The sequence below is a fragment of the Oratosquilla oratoria genome, chromosome 30 (assembly GCF_046742065.1).
Source record: "Oratosquilla oratoria isolate Oo_2021 chromosome 30, ASM4674206v1, whole genome shotgun sequence".
In the NCBI taxonomy this organism is placed as follows: Eukaryota; Metazoa; Arthropoda; class Malacostraca; order Stomatopoda; family Squillidae; genus Oratosquilla; species Oratosquilla oratoria.
The window spans coordinates 49,351,010-49,377,961 of record NC_134806.1 but is presented as its reverse complement, the minus strand read 5'-3'; the positions used below and the strand labels follow the sequence as shown (position 1 = coordinate 49,377,961).

Sequence of the window (26,952 nt, the reverse complement as noted above, 5' to 3'; positions counted from 1 at the left end):
ATAATGATAATAATAGTAATAAAATTATCATGATAATAATAGTAATAAAATTATAATGATAATAGTAATGAAATGATAATAATTATGATAATAATAATAATAATAATAATAATAATAATAATAATAATGACGATGATGATGATGATGATATGGTTTAACGTCACAAACTCCCTCTATCGGAAGGCTAGGACAGTGCCCCTCACAGAGTGTTTGTATCGTGGAATTTAATGAACCATGCCATTGGTTCAACTTCGCCGGTGACAGGGTTCGAACTGCCATCCCCTCGATCGACCTTCGCTGCGAGTAACGACGCCCTAATAATAATAATGACAATAATAATAATAATAATAATAATAATAATATTAATAGTTGTAGTAGTAGTAATTATGATTATCATCATCATCATCATCATTATCATCATCGTCATTATCATCATCATAAATCATCATCATCAATATAATATTGATAAAAAACATGATAACAATGGTGATAGTTCTTATAGTAAAATTGATGATAAGTATTTTCTGTAATTTTCATACAGTTGGCTACTCCAACAATGCAACTGTTTACATTGTTAGCACAGCAAGCCTCACTCAACGGAACATTCGCATCCACAAAGGTGATTGCATAGAGACACGACTCATCTAACAATGAATGCACAAATCAACTCTTCCTACCGTTCAAAAGGTGCAATCAACGGTGGTGATCAGTACTGTATATTCTAGAACTCGTCATATTTTGTGCGGTTCTTTGTACGCGTCGTCACATAACTCTATAACGATTTTATGATCATCATTATCATTGTTATCAGAGATTGGTTAGCCATTTCACTACAGAGAGGGTATAATAGGGATGAATGAAATAGCCTGGCGGCAGGCAGAATAAAAGGAAGACAGTCACACGGTACGAAAAATGGGGAAGGGACAGGATGGAAGAAACGAAACAGACTTAGGCTGAAGAAGATTCTGGGACTTTGCAAAAGTTGATGCGAATCGCTAACAGCTCCTGGCCAACTTCTAGAGGGCAGGTAACGATGATACATGATTACAAGGTCATTAGGGGTCATGAAACTTTGTGGGTCATGGGAGTTTGACCTTTTTGTCCTTGTAAGTGTGTGCACAGGATATAACTATGCTGCTGGCATGGGAACTGACAGCGCGGAGGCAGAGCGAGATGGGAACCGAGAGAGAGAGAGAGAGAGAGAGAGAGAGAGAGAGAGAGAGAGAGAGAGAGAGAGAGAGAGAGAGAGAGAGAGAGAGAGAGAGAGAGAGAGAGAGAGAGAGAGGTGGGATTCAGGGGCAGCGAGGTAGGTAGAGGGGAAAAAAGAGGTAGAGGAAGAAGGATGTATGTGTGATTCACCACGGTCTTGGATCACGTGTTGGACTCGTGATCGACGGCTATTGTCCTGGGTGAGAGCTCAGAGCTCATATGGCCCGACCTATGGATAATGCACGCGCACACACACATACACACACACACATACACACCAATTGCACTATCATGATGGGGTGGTTGAACATAAAACTCGAGTATATGTAACTCGAACATAGAAATATAAAAAATGTGGCAAAATTATCCCTCTTGATGGCGCAATGGTTGAATTCACTGTCTCAGCTTGGTTCGAGTCCATAGCTTGCCTATATATGATTTTATGTATATGCTTTCATCGAGCTCCTTTTCAGTCTCGACCGTGATGACATGGAATTGAAATGAAAATGTGGTAGGAAAGATGAAGATATATGTACTGGGGACCATTCAGTGTGTGTATAATACTTTCCCATGCGTACATACTACCCATTGTACTATCATGGCGTGGTGGGTTGAACATAAAATTCGTGTGTATGTATGTAACTCGAGCATACAAATATAGAAAATTGTGCTAAACCTATAACTCTTCTGATGGCGCATTGATTGCAGTCATTTCATTTGTTACGTCTCAGCTTGATTCGAGTCCATAGCTTGACTACGTGCGAGTTTGTGCATATGCTCTCATCGAGCTCCTTGTCAGTCTCGACCGTAATGACATGGAATTAAAATGAAAATTAATATGGTTGAAAAGATGTATATATATATATATATATATATATATATATATATATATATATATATATATATATGTGTGTGTGTGTGTGTGTGTGTGTGTGTGTAAGATACTCAGAAGGGAGGAGAAAGGGATGGAAATGGTACAAGGACCGAGTCTTGAATATAAATGACACAAAAGTGGATCTTCATCTTTGCTAAATCTGGGAGGTATGTAGATAGAAGATGACTGATGGGAAAACATTGTTCTCAAAAAATCAAAATATTGCGTCACAGGTTCGTCATATACTATCATGAATCATATGACGTGAGGTACAGTATGTGAGAAGCTTGGAGAGAGGGATAAAAAGACATTCCCGGGGCTGCTTAATGACCCATAAATCAATTAGACATAATGGAAGGAGGAATGCAGTCGCGGATGTACAAAGGTCAAGACGTGAATGAAAAAAAGAGTCACATGGAACAAAGTCGCATAAACGTCAATTCGCCAGAGGTTAGGTTAGGTTAGATGACACGGGGTTAAGTGAGTTTTGGTCAGGATAGCGTAGATCAGGTGGTGGTTTCGGCGATAATGGCGGAGTGGTAGTCGTGCTCAAGGAGGAAGAGGAGGAGGAGGAAATCGACTTGTGAGATGGTCACACTTGTTTACACCTGGTCCTGGCCACGGGTGGTACCCCGCGGTCCCCGCTTGACAGAAACTCACAATCTGCCACAGACTCCTTCATGAGACCGGTCGAGGGCTTGAGATGGGAAAAGTGGAAGGAGAGGTGTGGGGGATGGAATAAGAAAATAGGATGCGTAGAACAAAGGGACTGTAGCGATGACGACGTTACACGAGTAAAACCTTTATGAATAATCTCTCCATTCTTACATAGAGTTCAACCTAACCAAATTTTCACACTTTGTTCACGTTCCTTTGCTTTTGAAAATATATCTAATGTGATTTTGTGTGTGATTGTTCCACGTGTTACGCCTGACCATCATGTGTCTCTTTGTACAGTTGGGGCAAGAGTTCCAACCCTATGTACCCGTCTAAAGCTGCGAATCCCTTGAGATCCAATGACCACTTCTTTGGTGCTTTTGTTCTGGCTAATACTAAACGATTCCACTCAGCGTTGCGGGACGCCTGGGCACCAGAAGAGCTGTTTCGGTTAACCTGAGAGTGATTTGGTTTTGATTCAATCAGTGCAAACAAACGCAACAAGAGCGTATAGCAGTAATCCTCCCAATCCAGCACTGAAGATCCCTGGAATGTCTTCCATGAAGTTTGGCTCGGGCGAAGGCCAAGTGATTTTGAATAGCTCTGGGCCCAAAGTCCGTCACCTTATCGAAGGAGGCAACCACTGTGAGGTTGATGTTGAAAAGTGTCTTTTATTCTTTTATTGCTCTGCCTTTTGTGTGTGCATATATATATATATATATATATATATATATATATATATATATATATATATATATATAAAGTTTTTGTCTACAATAATATATATATATATATATATATATATATATGTATATATATATATATATATATATATATATATATATATATATATTATTGTAGACAAAAACTTTACACCATAAAATATAGTCTAATGCGGCCAAAGACTTGACCAGGGCAGTAGGTATAAAACTTGCTTTGACATCACTTTCCGTCGGCCATATGCAGAAGGACAAGGAGAGAAAATCAGTGAAGTCGGAGAGACTTTCGTGTTTTAGTCGGTTAGCAGAAGGAGTGGAGGGTCAGAAGCTGGTTTTTTTTTTTTTTTTTTTTTTAGTGAAGTATCACTCCCACGGGGACGGGGATGAAGGGAGTTTGAACCGGGAACACTCCCGCCCCCGCACCATCAGATTAGGACACGATAAGTGCCGCAGCAGGGTGGGAAAGGCAAGGGAAGCCGCGCGCGGTAGGTTCGGTGGGCAGTTTGGTGCTGGGGTAGTCATGGAAAGTGCAGATAAGGTAGGGCTCTGGTCTGTAAGTTAGAAAACGGTGGCTGTGATGGTAAAGATTACGACGAACGACAGGAATTTTCCGTTACCGAGAAAGCCAAGAACTTTGAATTCCAGAAGAAGAGAAAAGGAACAATCTGGGAAAGAGAGAGAGAGAGAGAGAGAGGAGGAGGAGCTAACGCCAGCTCGCCGCTGGATTCGAACGCAGGTTCGTGTCGTGGCAAACACGTTCGGAATCAACCCACAGTTAGCAAAATTGAGAGAATCAAGAGATGATAGTTATACTAATTGCTGCCTCGAGGTTTTAATTTGGGAAACCCGTAGCAGAAGATTTAATAACTGAAGATATGATTTGAGTGGTGGAAAGGACGATATAAAGAAGTCTACTGAGATGCTGTGACGATGTCCGATATAGTCGTGCACGTCGTGAAAGAGACATTTGTTAAGCAATGGACTTCGAATGGGTAGTGAGTAAAACATTTTTATAACGAAGCAGGTAAAAATAAAGGAAGAAGCTAAGCTTCAGGGCAGCAAGGACATCAGTGGATGGAGGTCAGTGAGAAGGCCTTGGGGGTGCAGATTAAAATGTAACGGTCGTCGTGATGGCAGAGGCCAGGACGACAGGGAAGGAAGGTTTTGTTCACCGCAGAGAAGATATCGAAATTGTTAACGTTTTTGTTCTTTCATTTGCGACTCTCGAACCGTCCCCCTCATTACCCAAGGGAGGAGGAGTAGGGGAGGGGGCACGGAAATGAATAAAATAGACTGGTGGCAACCAGAATGAAAAAAGAAATCTGGATGCTTAGAAATAGTATAGAGTACGACTTGCACTTTCCAAGTGTTTATATTTTTACGGTAAAACAGCCGGGTAGATATTCTTTATATTTTATCTATTATCTTTTGTAGCAGTGAATACGCATTATTGTCTAGGCTGAACAAAAGCGTTTTGTGGCGGGCTGGAAAAAAATATTTGAGAACGATTGCCACCCGTCCGACGGCAAACAAAAAGATATTTGAATGTTCAGTGTCACCTCTGTGTCAACATCTTTATTTAAGGTAGCTTACCAGAGGGTCAGTTGAACATTTGAATTTCTAGATTTTTAAGATATTCTTAGTATCGTGTCGTTCATTTGGGCATCTCTCTCTCTCTCTCTCTCTCTCTCTCTCTCTCTCTCTCTCTCTCTCTGGCACACAAACACACCCACGATGGAGCGGTGGTAGAGTTCCCGGTTGCCACTACGGCGGTCCGGGTACGAATCTCGCCTAAGGCTGAAATAATTTCAGTATCACTCCGCCGTGAGTCGTTATTTCAACTTTCGTGGGCGGGGAGTTGAGGGTGTATGTGCGTGTAAGGTCACAGCATTACCCATAGATCGGTCATATATGAGCTCTGAGCTCTCTTCCGGGAGGGAAATAGCTGTCGATCACGAGTCCAACACCTGATCCAAGACCATGGTGAATCACACACACACACACACACACACACACACACACACACACACACACACACACACACACACACAAGGATGAACACATTTTCTCAAATAAAAAATAAAAAAGTTAATAAAAGAATATAAAGAATTCTCTGGTATAACAGCACATTTTTAAACCAGCCAAGCTCGTTTAGCTGTAAGCTGTACTTTTGGCTGAAGACATGCGATTTTGTTCAGCTGTGGTTGGACCCCTGCCTAAAATCGTCGGTATTTAGCCAGAATGAAATCCTTAAAGGACGCAAGATGAAAGGAAATTGCCATCCTTTGAATATAATAAAATACACTCATCACTTTCTCGACTGCCTCTGGGTAATCTTTGAGGACTCTTTATCACCTTTAAAAATATTGTTCTGACTATTCCCTGTGGATTTTGTTTTGCAATAACCCTTGTCACCTTAAAAGCGGCCATACACGATCAATATTATTGCGCAATATTCCGTATTGTACAGTATCACTGACGGTGTATGATGGATTGTGATGTTTGGGACAGGATACAGTGATCTCTGGAACTCCTTATTCACAGCCCAAATGGCAGATGGTGTCGGACCAGTGTCAATATTACCGTACAATACGGAATATTGCGTAATAATATTGATCGTGTAGGGCCCGCTTAAGACATTTCATTCTGATTAACGCTTGGAGGCTACGTTCATCTTGGGAGGAATATATGATCGATAGTGTTGCACCTCTTTTTAGATTTGTGGGAGTGTTGCAAAAGCGAATTCTGGCCAATGTTGCCTCTTAGCTATGCACAACACGAAATTCATGTTTACATTTCTTCCCTGAGTCTCTCGGCCAAGCGGGTCGACCTAGTGAGCCCACTTTCACTCCGAGTCGAATGCGCCTTGCGTTCGAATATTCCCGAATCCCAGCCGTGTCGGGTAGCACACTTCCTCTCCTCTCCTAGTTTACTGACCGCTGCCAGGCGATTTTATTCAGCTGTGTGGCACCCTATAGGTGGGAAAGAGTGGGGATTTATCCCATTCGATCCACAGGGGTATTTTCCTTGGCTGAATAAAATTGCTTGACGGCAGTCACAAGAAATGGATTGAAAGCTGTGAAAGTGTTGATCGAGATAAGTTTAAAAAATTTCGCTAGGCATGGAAGGGCTTCCCATGGCTGAGTAAAATCGCTGTATGTCAGCCAGAACAAGTGTGTGAAGAATTATCAGTCAAAGGATCGAAATTAAAAGTTATTTGTGAGCCAGCTTCCCCACGAAATTATCACGTTCGCCATATGTGGTCTGAGAGTGTAGGCTAGTGGTAATGCACGTAGTTGCGAGCGAGGGTACCAGTGATCTGTACCCTCCATACGGAGGCAATCTTTCTCATATTACGTGGATAGCTTTGCGTTGATGTATGAATAAACGGCTCACGCGAAGTGGTGCTTGGTTACGGCCGAAGCCACCACTTTTGCTCTACGTGCTTGGAAAGCCAGTGGAAGGGGACTGGAATAAAATTTGGCAATAGTGGAGTGTGCATTATAACCTCTCGCCAAGGTGGCGTGCGTTTTATATATTTTTATTCCTGCTAGAACCAGACTATTAAAGTCATTTCAGAAGCAAAAGTCGATCGAGATGGGGTCTAGATCGATCATGATCCTGTTTCCATTTGAGTGCATCCTTTCAGTTGAGTAAAATTGCTCGCTGGGTAACTGGGGCACGACCAGAATGGGTCGTCTCAGGTTGGAAATTATCCCTATATTCCCTGGGGTAACCAAACTCAAATTGAATTTTCAGTTTTAGAAAACACCATGGCCTGGTAGAGCAAAAAAAAAAAATAATAATAATAATAATAAATGAATAAATAAATAAATAAATAAATAAAATAAAATACTTGCCTCGAGTCCGGAGACAGCTGTCGGAATTATTTGACATCGTCGTCATTGGTGATTCTATTCATATATATATATATATGCAAAGAAATCACAAAACACACGTGATAAACTATTTTTGCAGAAACCACCGGGAAATTGAAAAAACAGATACCGAACGTTTTCGTCTATTTAGACATTTTCAAAGGTACAAAAAAGCAATACAGAAAGAAACAATAAATACATAAGAAGACAAGGATACTCGGAGAGGTCCCATGTTACATTTTATCACACACAATTTTGTCAATAATAAAATTGTCCAATTTAAATAAACCCAAACTCAAGTTCATGTTATTTCCAAAATTTCTTTTTATAAAACAAGATTCAATAATATTTCTTTCTATAATATTATTACAAGAAGTAATTATTTTAGAATTTCCCCAGTCAATATTATGACCATAATCCCTTTGGTGGACAAATAATCCACTGGACATTTGCCCCGTTCTAATACTATATTTATGTTGGCCTATTCTTTTTTCTAAGCCTTTGCCTGTTTGGCCTATATAGATAAAATCACAATTTTTACATGGTATATTATAAATACATCCTTCTTTACTTCTTGGGGAATTTTTAATTAACACACACACAAGAAGTAAAGAAGGATGTATTTATAATATACCATGTAAAAATTGTGATTTTATTTATATAGGCCAAACAGGCAAAGGCTTAGAAAAAAGAATAGGCCAACATAAATATAGTATTAGAACGGGGCAAATGTCCAGTGGATTATTTGTCCACCAAAGGGATTATGGTCATAATATTGACTGGGGAAATTCTAAAATAATTACTTCTTGTAATAATATTATAGAAAGAAATATTATTGAATCTTGTTTTATAAAAAGAAATTTTGGAAATAACATGAACTTGAGTTTGGGTTTATTTAAATTGGACAATTTTATTATTGACAAAATTGTGTGTGATAAAATGTAACATGGGACCTCTCCGAGTATCCTTGTCTTCTTATGTATTTATTGTTTCTTTCTGTATTGCTTTTTTGTACCTTTGAAAATGTCTAAATAGACGAAAACGTTCGGTATCTGTTTTTTCAATTTCCCGGTGGTTTCTGCAAAAAAAAATATATATATATATATATATATATATATATATATATATATATATATATATATACATATATAATCTCACTCATGTTCTGTGTTTTTCCTTCAGTTGAACAAAATCGTAAGGCCAAATCCAGAATGAATACCCACTTCACCCCGATAAACGTTCAGTCTCTAACTTTGACTAAATATACTAATTTTGTCCAGATTAAATCGTCTGGTGGTAGCCTGATTTAGACAGCATTAAACGCCATTCGTGAATTCGTGGCTTCATTCATTTAAGGCAGAGTCCTTCAACAAGGTCGACGAGGAGGAGGTAGGACCGTAGGAGCCACGAGGGTAAACAAAGCTGTTGGGTAGGTGAGAGAGTGGGAGGCTGGGTGAGTGTATGGTTGAGTGGCCGGGTAGTTGGGTGGGCTGTATTGAAGACTGGAAGAACGTGGCCTCGGGGTCGATTCGTGTCAGTTTAGGTCAGGTCATTCACCCTTTTACCATGGTAACGCTCCCTCAACTGAATTAAATCCTCAGTTGTTTGATAGAATAAAACCAGTGAAAGGAGTCGTCTTGTTGGAAGGGCTGAATTGAGATCATCTTGATCCTCTTCACTGGGGTGGCACCGCCCTCGACTAATTAAAACCATCAGGCATTGGGCAGAACAAAATTAATATGAGAAGTCACTGTGTTGAAGGGTTAAGAGGAGGTAATATTACGTTCAAACCTTTCAAGAAAATTAGATGCATTCTCTTCAACATGGTGACGCACTTTGCGAATGATCCAGCAAAGGACAAGGGTGGAGTGGAGTATTGAGAATTTGAGATTATGGGGTCTCGGTTGCTCTAGACCTCATTCACAACGGGGACCTCACCCCCCCTCGAATTAGATTGCCCGTTCTAATCCAGAACAGCATGTGTCCATAGCCAGACTGATCCAAGATTAGTACGTTTCGGGATTAGTATTTCACAGTACATTAATTGCTGAATCATTGATGAATTCCGGAATGAACAGCTTGAGTGACACCCTTTACATATTCTATTTTGGCTAATTTTATACGAATTTATTCAGCTGAGAAGGGTTAGAGTCTGGGACTAAATAATGTCTCCAAGTGATAAAGATCTCATTCTTTTTCTCGAGTCCTCCGCCTCCGTTAGATGAATGAAACTGCCAAATGTTAGCTAAGATAAAATCTTAGAATGTATCAGTGGGGCATCACTGTATTAAAAGGATCTGTCCCCAACACATGATTGCCACTTGCCCAGGCTTCTCAGTAACTTAGAACAAAGTTGATGGGATTCGCTGCACCTGTTTAGGGCTTCTTCCTCTGCTGCACGTGTCATTTTATGGCCTCCAGTCAGCAACACTAACAAAATATATATATATATATTTTTATATATATATATATATATATATATATATATTTATATATATATATATATATATATATATATTTTTATTTCTAGCTCCCTTTCCCACTTCCCTTCTTTTATATACTCCGTTATGTCTTTTGTTTTGTTCTGTTCTCATAAACTGGTTACTCTCTTCCATTTTCTCATTGTTATTTCCTTTATAAGAACATAAGAATAAAGGAGACTGCAAGAGACCATAAGGCTTACACTTGGCAGTTCCATGTTCATTACCACATGCCATCCCTATTCATAAAGTTGCCTAAACGTTTCTTAAAACAACCAATAGTTTCCGTGCTCACTACATGGTTACTGAGTCTATTCCATTCGTTGACCACCCTATTAGTAAACCAGTTCTTGCCTATTTCCTTTTTAAATCTAAATTTGTCCAATATAAATCCATTACTGCGAGTCCTGCCCTGTTGTCTTAATATGATGACCTTGTTTGCATCACCTTTGTTAAAGCCTTTGATCCACTTGAACACCTCTATTAGATCACCCCACACTCTGCATCTTTCCAGAGAGTGTGGTAAGGTGCCTAAGTCTCTCCTCGAAAAGTAGTTTTCTGAGCTCATGTATCATTTTGGTCATTCTCCTCTGTACTGATTCTAGTGAACTGATGTCCATTCTATAGGATGGAGACCAAAACTGTACTGCATATTCAAGGATGGGTCTAACTAATGATAGATAATTTGATAATTATCTAGTTTCTAGGTTTCACATCCATAGAACATGAGGAGTATACACCAGTTATAAACTTTAAAGTACAGACACTGCACTGGCAGAGTCTGTATGCGGAATGTACCTGAAAAAGCTTAGGAATAAAATTATTTATAGGACAACCTGGCTGTGGCCAGATACATCAGTGTTGTGGATCTCTTGCAAGGATGAATTGAAGCAACAGATTGATCTCTAGAAAAGATATGGGGTTTCACTTTTTGTAATGTGTGAATGTCTTATTTTATTTCTTTTTTATTTCTAACCATTTCTTAGTAATCTTTAGTATAAGTTTGATAATTTCTTATGACCTAGAGCTTGTCATATACCCTTATTCATTCTTTGCTTTCTTTGCAGATGGTGAAGGAAGAGCTGACTCTGGATCGCATGTACCCTGTCCTGACACCACAGGGAACGGAGAAGATTGTCAAGTACGATGAGCATGTCCTTGTCAATGAATCCAAATTTGGGATCATCTACCAGAAGCCTCGGCAAACAACAGAGGAAGATCTTTTTGCTAACCAAACCCATTCACCAGCCTTTGATGAGTTCCTGGAGTTGCTTGGGCAAAGAATCAAGCTCAAGGATCACCAAGGGTAAGCAAGCATATCCAAAATGTAGTTAATAAATTCATTATTAGCCTTGGTGATCTCTTTATAGAAACCCTGCAGTATCTGAAAAATGGGCAACTGTCACTGGACAAATTCATAGGTCTCTTGAGATCTTAGAATCAATTCAGAGACCAAATACTAGCTCACAGAGCTCCACCCCTTGTTAGGATAAGGAAAGGTGAACCCTTTGTCTCCAGGAGTTGAGTGCCCCCACACCTTGGACAGCAGTAGCATCATGTGCAATGTTCTCATTTGTCCAAAGTCAAGTACCTTATCCTGTTGTGTATAAAGTTTTATGGCAGGACTTTAGAAATCTAGATATGCACTTGAGTTTGTTTTTTGGTAACATCATTTGAGTTGTTTTTACTTTACAACTGGCTGAAGTTGTAGGTCTTTGTTACCAGTTATTTCACTTTTTTTTTATTAGTCACATGTTTCTAAGATGAGATTCTGACACTAATGATATGGAAGACATAAGTGTAAAGAGAAATTTTATCATGTAACCCAGACTTGGCTCTTGTCTGAAATTTCTTTTTTTTTCTTTTCTTTTCTTTTCACTTTATATGCAACATTGATGGAATACTGAATTGCTATTTTGTTTACAGGTTCCGTGGTGGTCTCGACACACAGCATGGGCAGACCGGTGAAGAGAGTATTTATGAAAAGTTTCGTGAGAAAGAAATGATGTTTCATGTTTCAACTTTACTACCATACACTGAGAATGACTCTCAACAACTCCAGAGGAAGCGTCACATTGGAAACGACATTGTTGCCATTATATTCCAGGAGGCTAACACACCGTTTACACCAACCATGATTGCATCACATTTCTTGCATGCATACATTATTGTACAGCCAATTGAGCCATGCACCCCTAATACTAGGTAAATATGTACTACTAATTTTGTTCAGTGTTTTATAATGGTGCATCAAATACTGAAATGTCAACTTACATTACTATATTTCATATATTTCTATAAAAATTGCCCATTTCTGTCACTCCTTTCCAATATTGGCAATATTTTAGTCATATTGCAATATAATCAATCAATTGATGGGGTGGAGATTTGAAATTTAAGATACACAAAAAGGAGAAATTTAAATTTGTTTGAAATGAAGTGTCTGAGAAGTATGGTGGGGGTTATAAGGATGGATAGAGTGAGAAATAAGGAAGTGAGGAGGAGAGTCAGGGTAGAAAGGGAGCTGACAGATAGGGCATATAAAAGATTACTGGGATGGTTTGAGTACATGGATGGGGTGAAAGGGGCTTTGAGCAAAAGTCTTTTGAACAGGGAAGAGAGAAGGCAAGAAATAGGTGTGAGTAAAGAGAGGTTGCGAATGGACATATGATGCAGCCCAAAGGGATTTCTACTTGTCTTCCCTATTTTTTGCATGAGGGAATGAGGGGGGAAGATTGTTTTGTAAATGAAGCAGCTGGTTGTCCTGTGGATCTGCTGTGTCTTTCTGCATTGCTTCTGACCCAGGCAGTTGCTGGGAGACAGGGATAATTCTTAATCCAAAAGCAGATAAAATGAGAGGGAAACAAATGGGTGATGAATGGGAGCGGAATTGCATGGGGGTGAGTGTTGTAGTAACCTTAGTAGCCTTGGCTGGCTACCTCCCTTACAAGAGGGAAGAAGACCTTGGTAAATAGGTTAAATTGTTCTACCACTTTATTTACCTTCTCCCAAAATTCTTCATACTCTTTTTCAGGCCTATATATAAACACTCACACACACACATTTTAACTCCAAAGAAATATGTTGGGAAGAGATGACAGTGAAAGGTGGAGAGGACCTTTGGAGAAATATACTACTGGATGTAACCATTGAATATACAATGACTCAGTGGGTAAAGGAGGATACCAGATATAGAAACAATGAAGAACTGTCGAGACTAGACTTAATATTTATGTCAGAGCCTGAAGTTGTGGATAAAATGGAAAACAAGACATCAGTTGGGAAGAGTGACCACATATTAATAGAGTTCAAACTGAAATAGGAAATTGATTTGGGAAGAAATGAGAAACACAGAAAAGGAAGACTAATGTGCAACAAAACAGGTTTTGAGAAACTCAGAAAATTCTTTAAAAAAGTGAATAGGGAAAACTTCTTTAATGAAGAAAGAAAGATGGAAGGGAAATGGAATATATTAAAAGAAATTTATAAAGAAGGAATAGATAAATATGAACCAAAGCAAAAGTAGGAAAGGGTGCTGGTATAACAAAAAATGTAGTGAGGCAAAAGATAGAAGAGACAAAGCATGGAATTTATGGAAAAAGAAAAAGAAATGGGTAAATGGCAAATATATATCAAACTGAGAAATGAATATATGAAAATAAGCAGGGAAGAAAAACAGAACTATGAAAAAGACTTAATAGATAAATGTAAGGGTCAATCTAAATCGTTTTACAGGTATGTGAATTGTAAATTGAAAAATAAACAAGAAACAGTGAAACTGCATCAAGGAAATGAGGAATATATAGAAGATGTAAAAATGGTGGTTATGAACAAACATTTTAAATCTGTATTCACAATAGAAAATGTACATAATTGGGAAGAAGAAAAGGTAGAAAGATCTCCCCAATGAAAGAAATCAATGTAACAAACAGAAATAAGGGACCAAGTAATAAACCTTGATATCAGAAAATCACACATTCCGGATGGTGAAGAAAATACTACTCACTTTGATAACACCAAAATTGGAGTATACAGCGACGACGTGGTCACCAAGTACAAAAAAATGTATAACAAAACTTGAAAGAATACAAAGAGCAATTGCAAAATTGGCATGAATGCTCTCAGAACTATCATATGAGGAGAGGCTGGTAAAACTTAAGCAATAGACATTACAGCAAAGAAGAGAGGAGACTTGATAACTATTTATAGAATCATGAAAGGCATGGAAATTATTGATAGAGAGGATCTAATAAAGTGGGATAGTAGAGATACAAGAGGACATAGAAGGAAAATCAAGAAAGACAATTACAGAAGAGACCTGAAAAAGAACAGCTTTCCCCACAGGATAATAGACATTTGGAACAAATTAGATGAGAATGTGGTGTGTGCAAAAACAATACATGAATTTAAAAACAGTCTAGATAAAACGAGATATGGAGACGAGACACCACGAGCATAGCTCCACTTCCCGTAAAATACAACTAGGTAAATACACACTCACACCTGGACCTGGGAGTGATTATCTCAAGTGACTTGACACCTGATAAACATGTCAATAAATTAGTGGGAGAGACTTTTATCCTATTAAGGTCAATGAAAGTGGCTGTCGACCACATGGATGAAGAAATTGTAAAGCAAGTAGTAGTTGCACTGATAAGACCTAAATTGGAATATGCTGTGACACTATGGGCACCTAGTACAAAAAAAAAAAAAGTAAATTAGAAAGAATTCAAAGAGGAGCAACAAAAATGGTACCTGCACTCTCAAATTTGACATACAAACAAAGATTGGATAAATTACATCTACCAACACTGGAACAGAAAAGAGAAAGAGGTGATTTGATGACCATTTACAGAATTATGAAAGGGATTGAAGTTCTTGATAGAGACGACTTATTAAAATGGGACAGAAGAGAAACAAGAGGACATGAGAAGAAGCTAAAGAAGGAGTGTTACAGAAGAGATTTGAAAAAGAATAGCTTCCCACACAGAGTGATTGATGTCTGAAACAAACTAAACAGGGAAACAGTGAGTGCCAAAACTATACAAGATTTTAAGAACAAACTGGATGTGGAGAGATACGAAAATGGGTCACTACGAGCATAGCTCTCGTCTCATAAAGTACAACTAGGTAAATACACACACAAACAAGAGAGAAATAGGTAGAGACAAAAACATACACATAGGGTTTTGGAGACATAGAAACATATATATTACCACAGTCCATGTGGTATTCTTTCTCACTATAAGGCAAAACTCTTTTAACATAATAAGACCTCAGTACTATAAATTTTATATTAATTTCTTTTCTCATTCTTTTGAAGGTACCGTGTGAGTGTAACAGCCAGAGATGATGTACCCTTCTTTGGTCCAACACTGCCAGTACCAGCTATCTTTGAGAAGGGACTTCAGTTTAAAGAATTTATGCTAACTAAACTTATTAATGCAGAACTTGCGTGTCTAAAGGCAGAGAAGTTCCACAAACTTGGGGTAAGTTATTTTGCATTTACAAGTGTGTGTGAGTATTTACCTCATTGTATTTACTTAACTGTAGTGTACAGGAAAGGAGCAATGGCCACTGGGTCCCATCTCCTACACTCCAATTTATCATACCTAACCTCAAATTCATATAGAGTTCCAACTTAATTTATATCCTTGATTTCCAATTATCATATTTAGAATTGAATTCATATATTCTTCCAGTTTGGGCTATATCACCAGAGATTTGTCCAGTTGGCTGCTGTATCTGGTTGCCTCACAAATCGTGGACTTAGCCACAGTCCTTGCATACCTTTTGACCCCTTTCCCATTCTCACTCTGTCATCTCAACAGGGCAATGAACAAACAGCCAAGTCAGCTCTTTCTCTCTCTCTCTCTCTCTCTCTCTCTCTCTCTCTCTCTCTCTCTCTCTCTCTCTCTCTCTCTCTCTCTCTCAAAAAAAAAAAAAAAAAACATAGATGTGTATCTGAATGATGCCATGTTCTTCTTGCACATCCTTTCAAGCTTACCTGCTACCTTTGGTTGCCTGGCTAAGACAAATCTCTTGGAAACTTGCTCCTTTGCTTCAGAAGTGCATCTTGTGTATGACACATATAGAGAAGGGCTATCCATTAAGGGACATGAACATAAGGAACTTGGAGATTCCCATACTGTATACAGAGTTACAGGACCATCCCAGCAAAGACCAATTGACTTCCATGGTGCATTACAATCAAGTACATTTAAAAGTGAGTTGTTGAACTTCCTCACACAAGAAAGAATGTGTCAAGTTTATGAATCCATACTGGAAGGACACACAGTCTACTTTGCCATGGCTCAGCCTTGTTCCACTTACAGAACTGAACAAGGACAAGTACAGTGTCATCAGTTTGATGAACTGAAAAGCAGCCATGAAAAGGCAGACACTAGATGGGAGGGTTTCAAGGGGACATGGGAGTAAATTAAGAAAGATCATATGTCTAAAGGACATGAAGAAATACAGTTTTCCATATTGATGCATAAATACCTGGAATAGCTTAGGAAGTAATATAGCCCAAGCTATTTGTGAGTTCAAATCTAAATATGATAATTGGAAGTCAAGGATATATATTAAGATGGAACCATACATGAATTTTAGGCTCGGTAGGATAAATATGAATCTATTTTCCATAAAAAAGCATAGACTCGGGGGTGATTTGATACAGGTCTTTAAAATTCTAAGGGGAATTGCCATCAAAAGTGATTAAATTTTCACACAGAATGTGAGTAAAAGAAGAAATAATTGTTTCAAACTGTCAGGCATTAGATTTGATTTGGACATTTGCTGACATAACTTTGCCAACTATGTAGTAAATGAATGGAATACACTTCCTGCAGAGGCAATGCAATGTAGTACAGTTTGAAGTTTTATGATTCATTCTGATAAATACCTAAGCAATATGCTGTAATGCCTGCCATTTATTTAATTTTACTTATTTATCATCATTTATTTATTACTATTCATTTGTTTATTCTATATTCTTAATTTATCATTTATTATAAATTTTTATTTTTGTTTGTTTATTTTCATCGTGTTATATTTATTTTATTTATTTACTTGTTCATCCATCTATTTTTTTTTTCTCATCCTCCTTAGTTATGGACCAAAAAGTCTCCTGTCAACATACACTTCCTTTGTAATCCCTTTGTAATAGTTAGAGAATAAGAGATGAGACTCAATGAACATTGCTCCTTTTCCTGTATACTACAGTTGGGTAAATACGAGACTCATTTTCCATGCATAGTATGTCTCACATCTTGATCCTGAATCCCCCAGAGTGGTAACTGTTTGGAGTGATGACACATGTGTTTGTCCCGCTCATATACCATACAGCACATATCGATGAAATCCTGTGGATGGGTGCTGGAAAGATCTTGGACAACACCAGGCTTTTCATAGACATCTTTGTGATTGCACCAGATCTGACCCCACGTGTATGTGCTGCATTACCTTCATTTCATGCCTTCACATGATGTAACTATACAGCATCATTCTTGTGGATGGCCAAGTCTTTCTTAATTTGTTTCCGTGACCTCTTAAAGCCCTCCCATCGTTAATCAAGAGATCTCTTCTGTCAATGCAATCTATCCCTGTCAGTGACCTGAATACTGTGATCACATATTTCTCTTTGATCTTTCAAAGTTGGCAGATCCATTGCTTTTCATTTTTCCTCATATGTTTTATCTGCCAGGCTGGGGACCAGTTTGATTGTGCCCTTAGTATCCTCTTGATCTTTTTGATGGATCAGTGTTCTGTTGAGTTTTTTTATCATCTCTTTGTCCATATAGTGAAAAACCACTATCTTTTGCAGCAGTCCATGTCTTTTACCACAATCCTGCTATGTCTGTCAGGTGACAGGTCTATTATCAACACTTCCAAATATTTCTCTTATTTTGTTTTTGTAATGGGTTCACTTCCTAAGGAATAATTTAAAGATGGTGTTTTGCTGCTATTGCCCATTTCCATTACTCTTTTTTTTTTTTTTTTTTTTTCTTTTTTTTTTTTTTTGTATGGAACTTCTTTTCCCATTATTGGCTCCGTGCAAAAATAGTGTCTAGATCTTTTTGCATTAGTCTACAATCCTCCTATTTTCACTCTTCTCATAGTTTTTGCATCATCTGTAAACATGTTGGCATAGTTTCTCATACCTTCCATCATGTCATTGACAAGAGACATTATTGATGCAAGTACTGAACCTTGTGGAACTTCACTTGTTACTGGTTACCATCTTGTCATTTTAGTCTTTACTACTGTTCTCATGTGTCTTCCCTTCAAAAAATCTTTTATCCATTTGAGTAGTTTGCCTCTCAGTTCTCCGTACTCCAATTTCCACAGAAATTGATTGTGAGGTACAGTACTTTACTACTGTTCTCATGTCTCTTCCCTTCAAAAAATCTTTCATCTATTTGAGTAGTTTGCCTCTCAGTCCTCCAACATGCTCCAATTTCCACAGAAATTGATTGTGAGGTACAGTACTTTACCAAAAACTGTGTGTGTATCTACCTAGTTGTATTATACCGGAAGAGGAGCTATACTCATGGTATCCTGTCTCTGTATCTTGCCATGTCTAATTTGCTCTTAAATTCATGTGTTGTTTTTGCACACAATATTGTTTTGTCCAGTATGTTCCATACATCCACCAATCTGTGTAGAAAGCTGTTCTTTTACAGGTCTCTTCTATAACTGTCCTTTTTGAGCTTCCTTTCATGTCCTCTTGTATTTCTCTTATCTCAATTTAGTATGTCTTCTCTGTCAAGGACTTCCATACCTCTCATAACTCTGTAGATGGTCAATGAGTCACCTCTTTCTCTCCTTTGTTCCAGAGTTGGCAATTACAGTTTTGACAATCTGTCTTCATACAAGTTTTGATAGTGTTGGGGCCATCTTCGTAGTTGCTCTCTGGATTCTTAATTTTCCTTGTATTCTTTTTAGTATTGGGTGACCATAGTGTCACTGCATACACCAATTTTAGTGTATGCAGCAAGTTATAAGTTTCACTTACAATTTTGTTTCCCAGTTTCTTTACCTCCTTTGCACCAAATTTTGTATTGTCCTGATATCCTTTTTTTACTTTTTCCAAATTCCATTATGCTACATTTCTTAATGTTGAAGTCCACTTCTCATTTCTCACTTTAACAGTATTGTGTCATCTGCAAAGAAGTTCATGTAATATTCCACACCTTTGTCCATGTCATTCACATAAATAGCAAACATTATTGGTGCCAATACTGATCTTTGTGGAACTTCACTAATCACCTCTTCTCAAGTAGATATCTTATCTCTGAACACTATTTTTCTTCCATGTGTGTATGTATTTACGTAGTTGTTTAAATCCAAAATGCCTTGGATTTAGTACATTGTTTTTTCCAGATGCCTTACCCATCTAATTTTGATCATTCTTTCACAAATTTTAGCTAGTAAGGTCTTCTTTGTTTCCCCCTTTATATATTGGTACTATATTTGCTCTTTTCCAATCTTCTGAAACTTTTCCTTCTTTCAATGAACTGCTTATTAGACTATGTATTTTGTCTGTTAGTTTGTTCCTGCATTCTCTCAAAATCCAGTTTGCCATTTCATCTGGACCATGTGATTTTCTAACATCAAGATTACTCAAGTGATTCATTATTTCTTTCCTTGTTACTTCTATCTCTTTCATAGGGGGGACTTTCTCCTCCCACTCAACATCTCTAAGTTGTATGTTCTCCCTCGTAAACACTGATTTAAAATGCTTGTTCATAATTTCTGCCATTTCTATTTCCTCTGTGTATTCAACTCCTCCTTGTCATAGTTTCACTAATTCTTGTTTGTTTTTCAGTTTGTTATTTACAAATCTATAAACTAGTTTTTGCTTATCTTTATATTTTTCTATGACATCTTTTTTGTATTTTCTCTTTTCTTCTCTGTGCACTTGTACATATTGATTTCTATAACTAGTATGTATTTTCCATTTTTCAGGTCTTTTGTCTTCCATTTTATCCAAGCTTTATCCCTTTTGTCTTTTAACTCACTACATCTTTTGTTGTACATACATACATACATATACCAAGGCTTTTTCCCCCTTACAAGGGAGGTAGCCAAAAAGGGAAAGGCATAAATCATCTCCACCCATTCCATCCCTGAATACACTCCACACCCCTCCACCCTCCCTCTTATCTGAGCACCTCCTGGATGACGGGTCATCGCTGCACCTTGTCCACTGCCCTGGGTCAGAAGCAGTGTTTCAAGACACAGCACATCCACAGCAAGGCCGCTTCATTTTACATATCCTTTTTCTTGTTTTTGTCTTGGAACATACTTTTCCACTCCTTCCTTATAAAGTTATGTCTAATTTTTCCATTTCTCTTCTACTGTTATTTCCTCCTTGTGTATCCTTTCCCAGTCTGCTTTTTTATTTTTATTTTCTCAATTTATCAAAATTTGTTTTTCCATACACCAATCTTCCTTTTCTATATTGTTCATTTTTTCCCATGTATTTTTCCTCATTTATTCCAGTTCAACTACTATGTGATCACTTTTACTCAGTGGTGTCTTATATTCAGTCTTGTCCACTATTTCAGGTTCTGATGTGATTATTAGGTCCAGTCTCAATGGATCTTCTTCATTTCTATACCTAGTATTCTCTTGTATCCATTGTGTCATTGTGTGTTCTATAATCATATCAAGTAGTACATTTCCCCATAGGTTGTCTCCCCCTTTCTCTTGCCAGCAGATTTCTTTACAATTAAAGTCACCCATTATAATTATTCTTCCTCCATCTTCCATTATCTTATTTAGTGTTATTCTTGTGTCTTCTAACATATTCTTGTGTTCTCTCTCTTCTCATGAAGCCATTTTAGGAGGCACATGATTTACCACAAACTTCCTGCTCTTCTTGTTCCTGTCCTCTATTTCCATCATAATCATCTCCACTCTATTCTTTCCATATGTAATATTCCTCACATTTATATCCTTCTTAGTCAGGAACATAACTCCACCACCTTGTTTTACTTCTCTGTTTCTAATTCAATAATTATATGCACCATGTCCTACACTGTTGGGTGGTAATGGACCTTTCAGTTTTGTCCCCACACTTTCCATTATGTCCGGTTCTTTTTCCTTCAGGTAATCATTTAGTTCATTCAAGCCTGTTAAGCCATCTATATTTGTGAAAGACACTTTTAATTTTTTGTTACCTCTATCCTGTTTTCTGCTTCCTTTCTGTTTTTCTTTGCTATGAACCATTTCCTCACTTTCATATCCACCACTCTCCAATAGAATTTCTCTTTGACTCTGTTCTGTTCTCGTTTTTTCCCCTAGCTTCGATTCTTTTTATTTTTTCTTCCTCTCTTTCCTCTTTATTCTCCTCTCTTTTTATCCATACCTATTTGTACTGATCACTTTTTGCTAGTTTCCTTGTTTTTGATAAGACATTCTCTGCTGTCATTTGTGACCTAAATTTAACCATAATTGGTCTGGTCTTGTGTATACTGTATTTCCCCAGGCTATATATTTCTTCAACTTCTTTCCCTATTTCCTGTTCACCTTCTTGAAATATTTTTAATACCTTGTTTACCTTTTCTTATTGATCTCTTATTCTTGTAGTCTTATTTGGACTATGTTTCTCTTCCATTCCTAACATAATCTACATTTCTTTTTATCTGCTATGTCTCTTACTATATTCTCCTTCTCTCTCATCACTTTAATAACTGTGTCCTTAGTGTGTTTCTTCATCTGTTGTTTCACAATATCTCTAAATTCAGTTGTTATCCTCTTGAACTTTTCTCCAACCCTTTACCTCTTTTCCTATGGACTTCTTATTCTCTTTATTATTCCTCTTTAATTCATCATTCTCATCCTTTATACTTCTTTTAACTGTCTTTTTAATTCTTCTATTTCTTTATTTAGGTTTTGGTTCTCTTTCTTTAGTTTTTCCAGTTTATCAACTCTGTGTAATTAGCGCAAGTTGGCTGAACCTAACCTCCCGTGATTCATTCATTTTTGTTAATTTTTCCTCTAGACTTGCTAATCGGGGGAGCTTGTCTCCTCCCTCATTAAATTCATAGAAATAATTACCTCCACTTTGTATTGAGTTGCTCTTATTTACATTTCTACTTCTGATCCGTTTGCTGACTTGTTCGACTTCACATGTGTTGTCTGCGCACCTTTTGTTTACCTCCCTTCTGACTTCCGGGGCCTGTTCCTCCCCATCCTCATTTTCTTCCATTTTTCTCAATAATTCCTCCCCTTCTCCTTTTTCTTCACCTGCCCACTACACCACAAGCTTTCCCCTTCCCTACTAATACAACACAGGTACTCCCTCATCGCTGAAATCCACGAAATTTGCATTTTTCCTGGAGTTCCAATCTTTGTCTTTGGATCACATGTTGGACTCGTGACCAACAGTAATTTCCCTCCTGGAAAAGAGCTCAGAGCTCGTATGACCGATCTATGGGTAATGCTGTGACCTTACATGCACACACACCCCCAACTCCCTGCCCACAAGAGTTGGAGTAACAACTTGAAGCGCAGCTATACTGAATTTTATTTCAGCCCTGGGCAGGATTCGAACCCAGACCGCTGTAGTGAATGTCAGAGACTCCACCAACCATGCCACTGAGTGTGAATGAGTAAATAAGTGAGTTCTTGAGTAAGTGAATGTTTGAGTGAGTGTTTGAGTATGTAAGTGAGTGAAGTGGACAAAGTTGTGAACTACATTTCCTACTCTAGAGGTCTTCTTCATATTCAGTTTTTAATTTTTCTATAAATCTTTGAATAAAAACTATTGTTATATACTCCTAAGTTTCTATTTTTTGTTTTAATTGCAGCTAAGAACTAGAGCATCCCTTCTCACTGCCCTAGTTGAGGACCTTCGAGTCAAGAGTAATGAATTTCTTGGGAATGGAGATGCCCGTGAAGTACCTAAGACAGAGCCCTCAGGAACACGTTTCATTGATACTGCCAGAAAAGTCCTCAATGCCATGCGAAAGGCACAAGAAAACAATGCAGTGGAACCACAGAAACAGAAATCCACATTGTCAACTGGCAGTGCTGTGGATGGAACTCCTACAGTAAGTTTGTTTTGTAGCTTGTTATTACCCAGTACTTTATTTATCCTGGATTGAACTTTTCATGAAATTATTCTCTATAGATCATCTTGGTTACTATCCAGAATACCTCTATTCCTTCAGAGCTCACGAAGTAAGGGTAGTAAAGGCAGTAGTGGTGGAAGAACACCTATGTCCAGTCCAGAGACAACTCCACATACTCGGGTAGCACCATCAGAAAGTGATAACTCTTCAGTAACTTCACTGGATATGGATGGTCAGCAAGTAGGAATTAATGATGATTCAGATACTGGTCTAGAATCCATGTCTTCAGCTGAGACTCTTCACAATAGATCCTCATTAGCTTGTCCACTGAGTGTGGTCATGAATGAAGGAGTGTGTGCCTTGCATGATGAACCAGAGTCAATTCAACGACAAGTTGATATTCTTAAACATGAAGTAAACAAACTAAAGAATGACAAATTAGATCTTCTAAGACAAAATGTAGTAAGTATTAAGATATGTTTTATTTAATTGTAAATAACTTGGCTGTACTGTAACTGCAGGATAGCATGAAAGTACAAAACAATATATTTTGTTGTACAATTTGTAAAAAAAAAATTCTTCTTTTAACAGACTTTCCAGCGAGAAATTAAGAAACTAAAGGAAAAAGAAATGAAGCTCAGGGGAGACTTGGGAACTTCAACAAAGGAGATCTTAAGACTTCAGAACCTTCTTAAAGATTTAGGCACAGGTCAAGTTTCAGCTGTCTGAAGGCCATAAAGAAGACCCTTTGGCCTATAATTATGAATTGAGTCATCTCATCCTGTACCAGGAATGTGATGATAATCATCTTTGCTGGTCCTCCTCTTCAAATCACTAAAAGAGGTAGAGACTGCAATGAGATTTTGTCTGTTAGTTTGACAAACTAACAGATGGCACTTGGTTGTTGACTTCCTGTGAGGGGCTTCTTGAAGTTGGCATAGACTTTTTTTTTTTGTCTTATGGGATAGAGATCTATTGTACATTTCATAGAAAAATATAGGTAGTGTAAGGAAACTGGTTGGCATCAACCTTGTTGGTGCAAATGGATTGCACTCTCAATACCAAAGGAATAGTGGTACAATGGAAACTGCATTTGTATGGACCATGATACCCTCACCTCACATAAGCTTTCCCTTACACTAATCCACACTTCATGACTTCCACATCAGACATCTTTCTGAAACCTTGAAGCCTTTTCATATATGATCCTTCCTCATACTTGAGCAAATATTTTTGTCACACATGAAGCATTTCTGCCCCTTTTTCTTCCATTACATATCCTTGCATTAATCTCTTTCTCTTTTAAACATGACTGCTACTATATTCTTTTACAAACACAAATGAATTGCAGCCATGAATTCTTCACCTGAATTGTATTTTGCTTTCTTGCTTTACTCAGATTTTTCTTTTTCTTTATTCTTGTACCACAAATGTTGAGGTGCTGACTGCAGGCCTCATTATTGTCTCATTTCTAGTTACCCCTTTCTTTATGACAAGGCTGTTGCACGCAGCAGCCATTTATGTTGCTAAAAGACAAACATAAAAGCATTTACTTATAGCTGATTATAGTCATTACAAGAGAATACCATGCAGCACTTCGAAACTGCTGGTCTAAGAAATTAAAGTAATACAATTCTGCAGTAATCATGCTTTATTTGTTCAATTCAGGCACTGTAAACAAACCTCACCACTTTATACCAAATATTTAAGCTTAAGTTTTTGTCACTTGTATGGTGAACACATTGAAGATGTTCCCTGAAAAGGATAGTCATTCCTTTTATTTGGAGAAATTTTTATTGTAATACCATAGGCCATATTATGCTTTGTGGTTTTTATATCACAGGAATTCTTTAGCAGTTTCTTTCATTTGTTGGTTTGAATTCTTATGTACATTCACTGTCCTTTACATGTTTATTCCTTTTTGCCATAGTCTTTACAAGTTATCTTAATTATTATTATGTCTAAAGCTTTGTGCACAGAAACTGATAGGATGGAGCAAAAGAGACGACATTTCGCAACTTACATGAAACAGTTGTCTCTGATGTATAGCATACATATTAATCACCATTTTGTGTAGTTTGAGTCAATTTAGAGCTGTATTTTTCAAGTGGAAGATGGGATATGGGTTATTCCAAAGGATATATCAAGTTTATATATATATAAATTGCTGTAAGTTATGCACATTTTATTTCTTTTTACATGTTTTGTAAATTAGCCATGAATGAGCAACTTTAATATGTTCTATTGTGCATAATTACTATCCTATTATCCTGATATTCACCTTAGAAATATTGGCTGTTAGTCATTGGAGTCTACCGGTGAGACGGGGCATGCAGATGGAACTATCAGGTTGGAAGCCATCATCATCAAAGTTACTATAAAAAATTAAAGCATAAATCACCATATCACTATAAATCAGGAGTTTCTTGATCATAAACATTCTATAATTTTTTCTTTTGTCTCATGTTCCTTATCTTAAAATTAAGTGTCCTTTTTATAACCTTATAAAAGGATGTAAACCTATGTGATACATCTGGAAAAGGAAATTGAAGTGCCAGGAGGAATGACTAAGAATATGTAGTCCTTTTTTGTTATGAATGGGATTAATAAAGAACATAATTGGTTGAAATGTATTGTGGTTTGTCTAAAGAAGAATTTATTTTATTAAAGTAAAAAAAGTATGTGAGCAAGGATTGGGGTACTCCTTACCTATAAATGTCCATTATAGGTGTGTTATCTGCATCCACAACAATTTTGAAGGATTTCTATTTATATAAATGTTTCTCTAACATTCAATTGTATATTTGACAACAACATGGCACCAAAAACAAATGATAATGAAGTACATTATTTGGTAGATTAGAACGTTCAATTTCACCTTATTTGAATTGAATTTGCTGTTAGATTACTTATTTTAATTTGAAAATATATATGATTACATTACAAAGACAATAGTATGGAGCTCAGTCCAAAACCTCATGTATACAAGAACAAGAGAAACTGCTGGTCACCAGCATTCTGTTATTTGAGATCTTAGAAGCCATTCATGTTTTAGAGAGATAATTTGTATAATTAGATATGGCATATTGAATAAGTGTTCCTGCACTGCAAAGCTAAAGTCTATATGAAAATAGACAGGATTATTTATAATGTTTGTATCTTGAATATAAGGAGGTGCATCTGCTGAGCAGGAATGATGTATGTAGGATTTTCACAATTTTAATGGTTCACTTAGTCATGTATTACTGATTGTTTTTGTGGGTTATATTTGTCATTTTCCTAATATCACATATATGAATATTTCATTTATATGTTCACGTAAGAAATCAGCAACTCTAGCATGTTACCAAGTGTTAAGCATACAAAAGAGAAAAAAGTTTACTTGCGTACTTGTTGGATGTTTGTAACATGACATGGCAATTTACTCTAGTTTAATTGTTATTAAATACCAGTAAATGTATCCTTTAGTCATCTCTATTATTACACTGGTAGCAAAAATATATATTTCTATATATATATGTTCATATATATATATATGAATATATACATATATATATATATATATATATATATATATATGAATATATACATATATATATATATATATATATATATATATATATATATATATATATATATATCTATAGATATATAGATATATATATATTATATATATATACATATATATATTTATATACATATATATATTCATATACATATACATATTTATATACATATATATTATATTTATATACATATATATATATATTTAATATATATACATATATATATAGATATATATACATATACATATATATATTTATATATACATATATATATATATTTATATATTTATATATACATATATATATATATTTATATATACATATATATATATATTTATATATACATATATATATATATTTATATATACATATATATATATTTATATATACATATATATATATTTATATATACATATATATATATATATTCATATGTACATATGTATATATATTGATATATACATATTCTTATATACATATATAT

General features: G+C 36.7%; 1 protein-coding gene across 1 annotated transcript in view; it reads left to right on the top strand.

Annotated features, from left to right (window-relative positions):
* The window catches only part of LOC143041180 (uncharacterized), a 762,242-nt gene extending 735,826 nt beyond the window's left edge, over window positions 1-26,416 (top strand). The window contains exons 11-16 of the mRNA XM_076213010.1: window positions 10,885-11,123; window positions 11,744-12,022; window positions 15,141-15,306; window positions 22,639-22,881; window positions 23,002-23,364; window positions 23,494-26,416. Coding sequence (XP_076069125.1) covers window positions 10,885-11,123; window positions 11,744-12,022; window positions 15,141-15,306; window positions 22,639-22,881; window positions 23,002-23,364; window positions 23,494-23,631 — 1,428 coding nt within the window. The 3' untranslated portion in view covers window positions 23,632-26,416. The remainder of the gene's footprint in view (window positions 1-10,884; window positions 11,124-11,743; window positions 12,023-15,140; window positions 15,307-22,638; window positions 22,882-23,001; window positions 23,365-23,493) is intronic.
* Window positions 26,417-26,952: the final 536 nt, after the last annotated feature.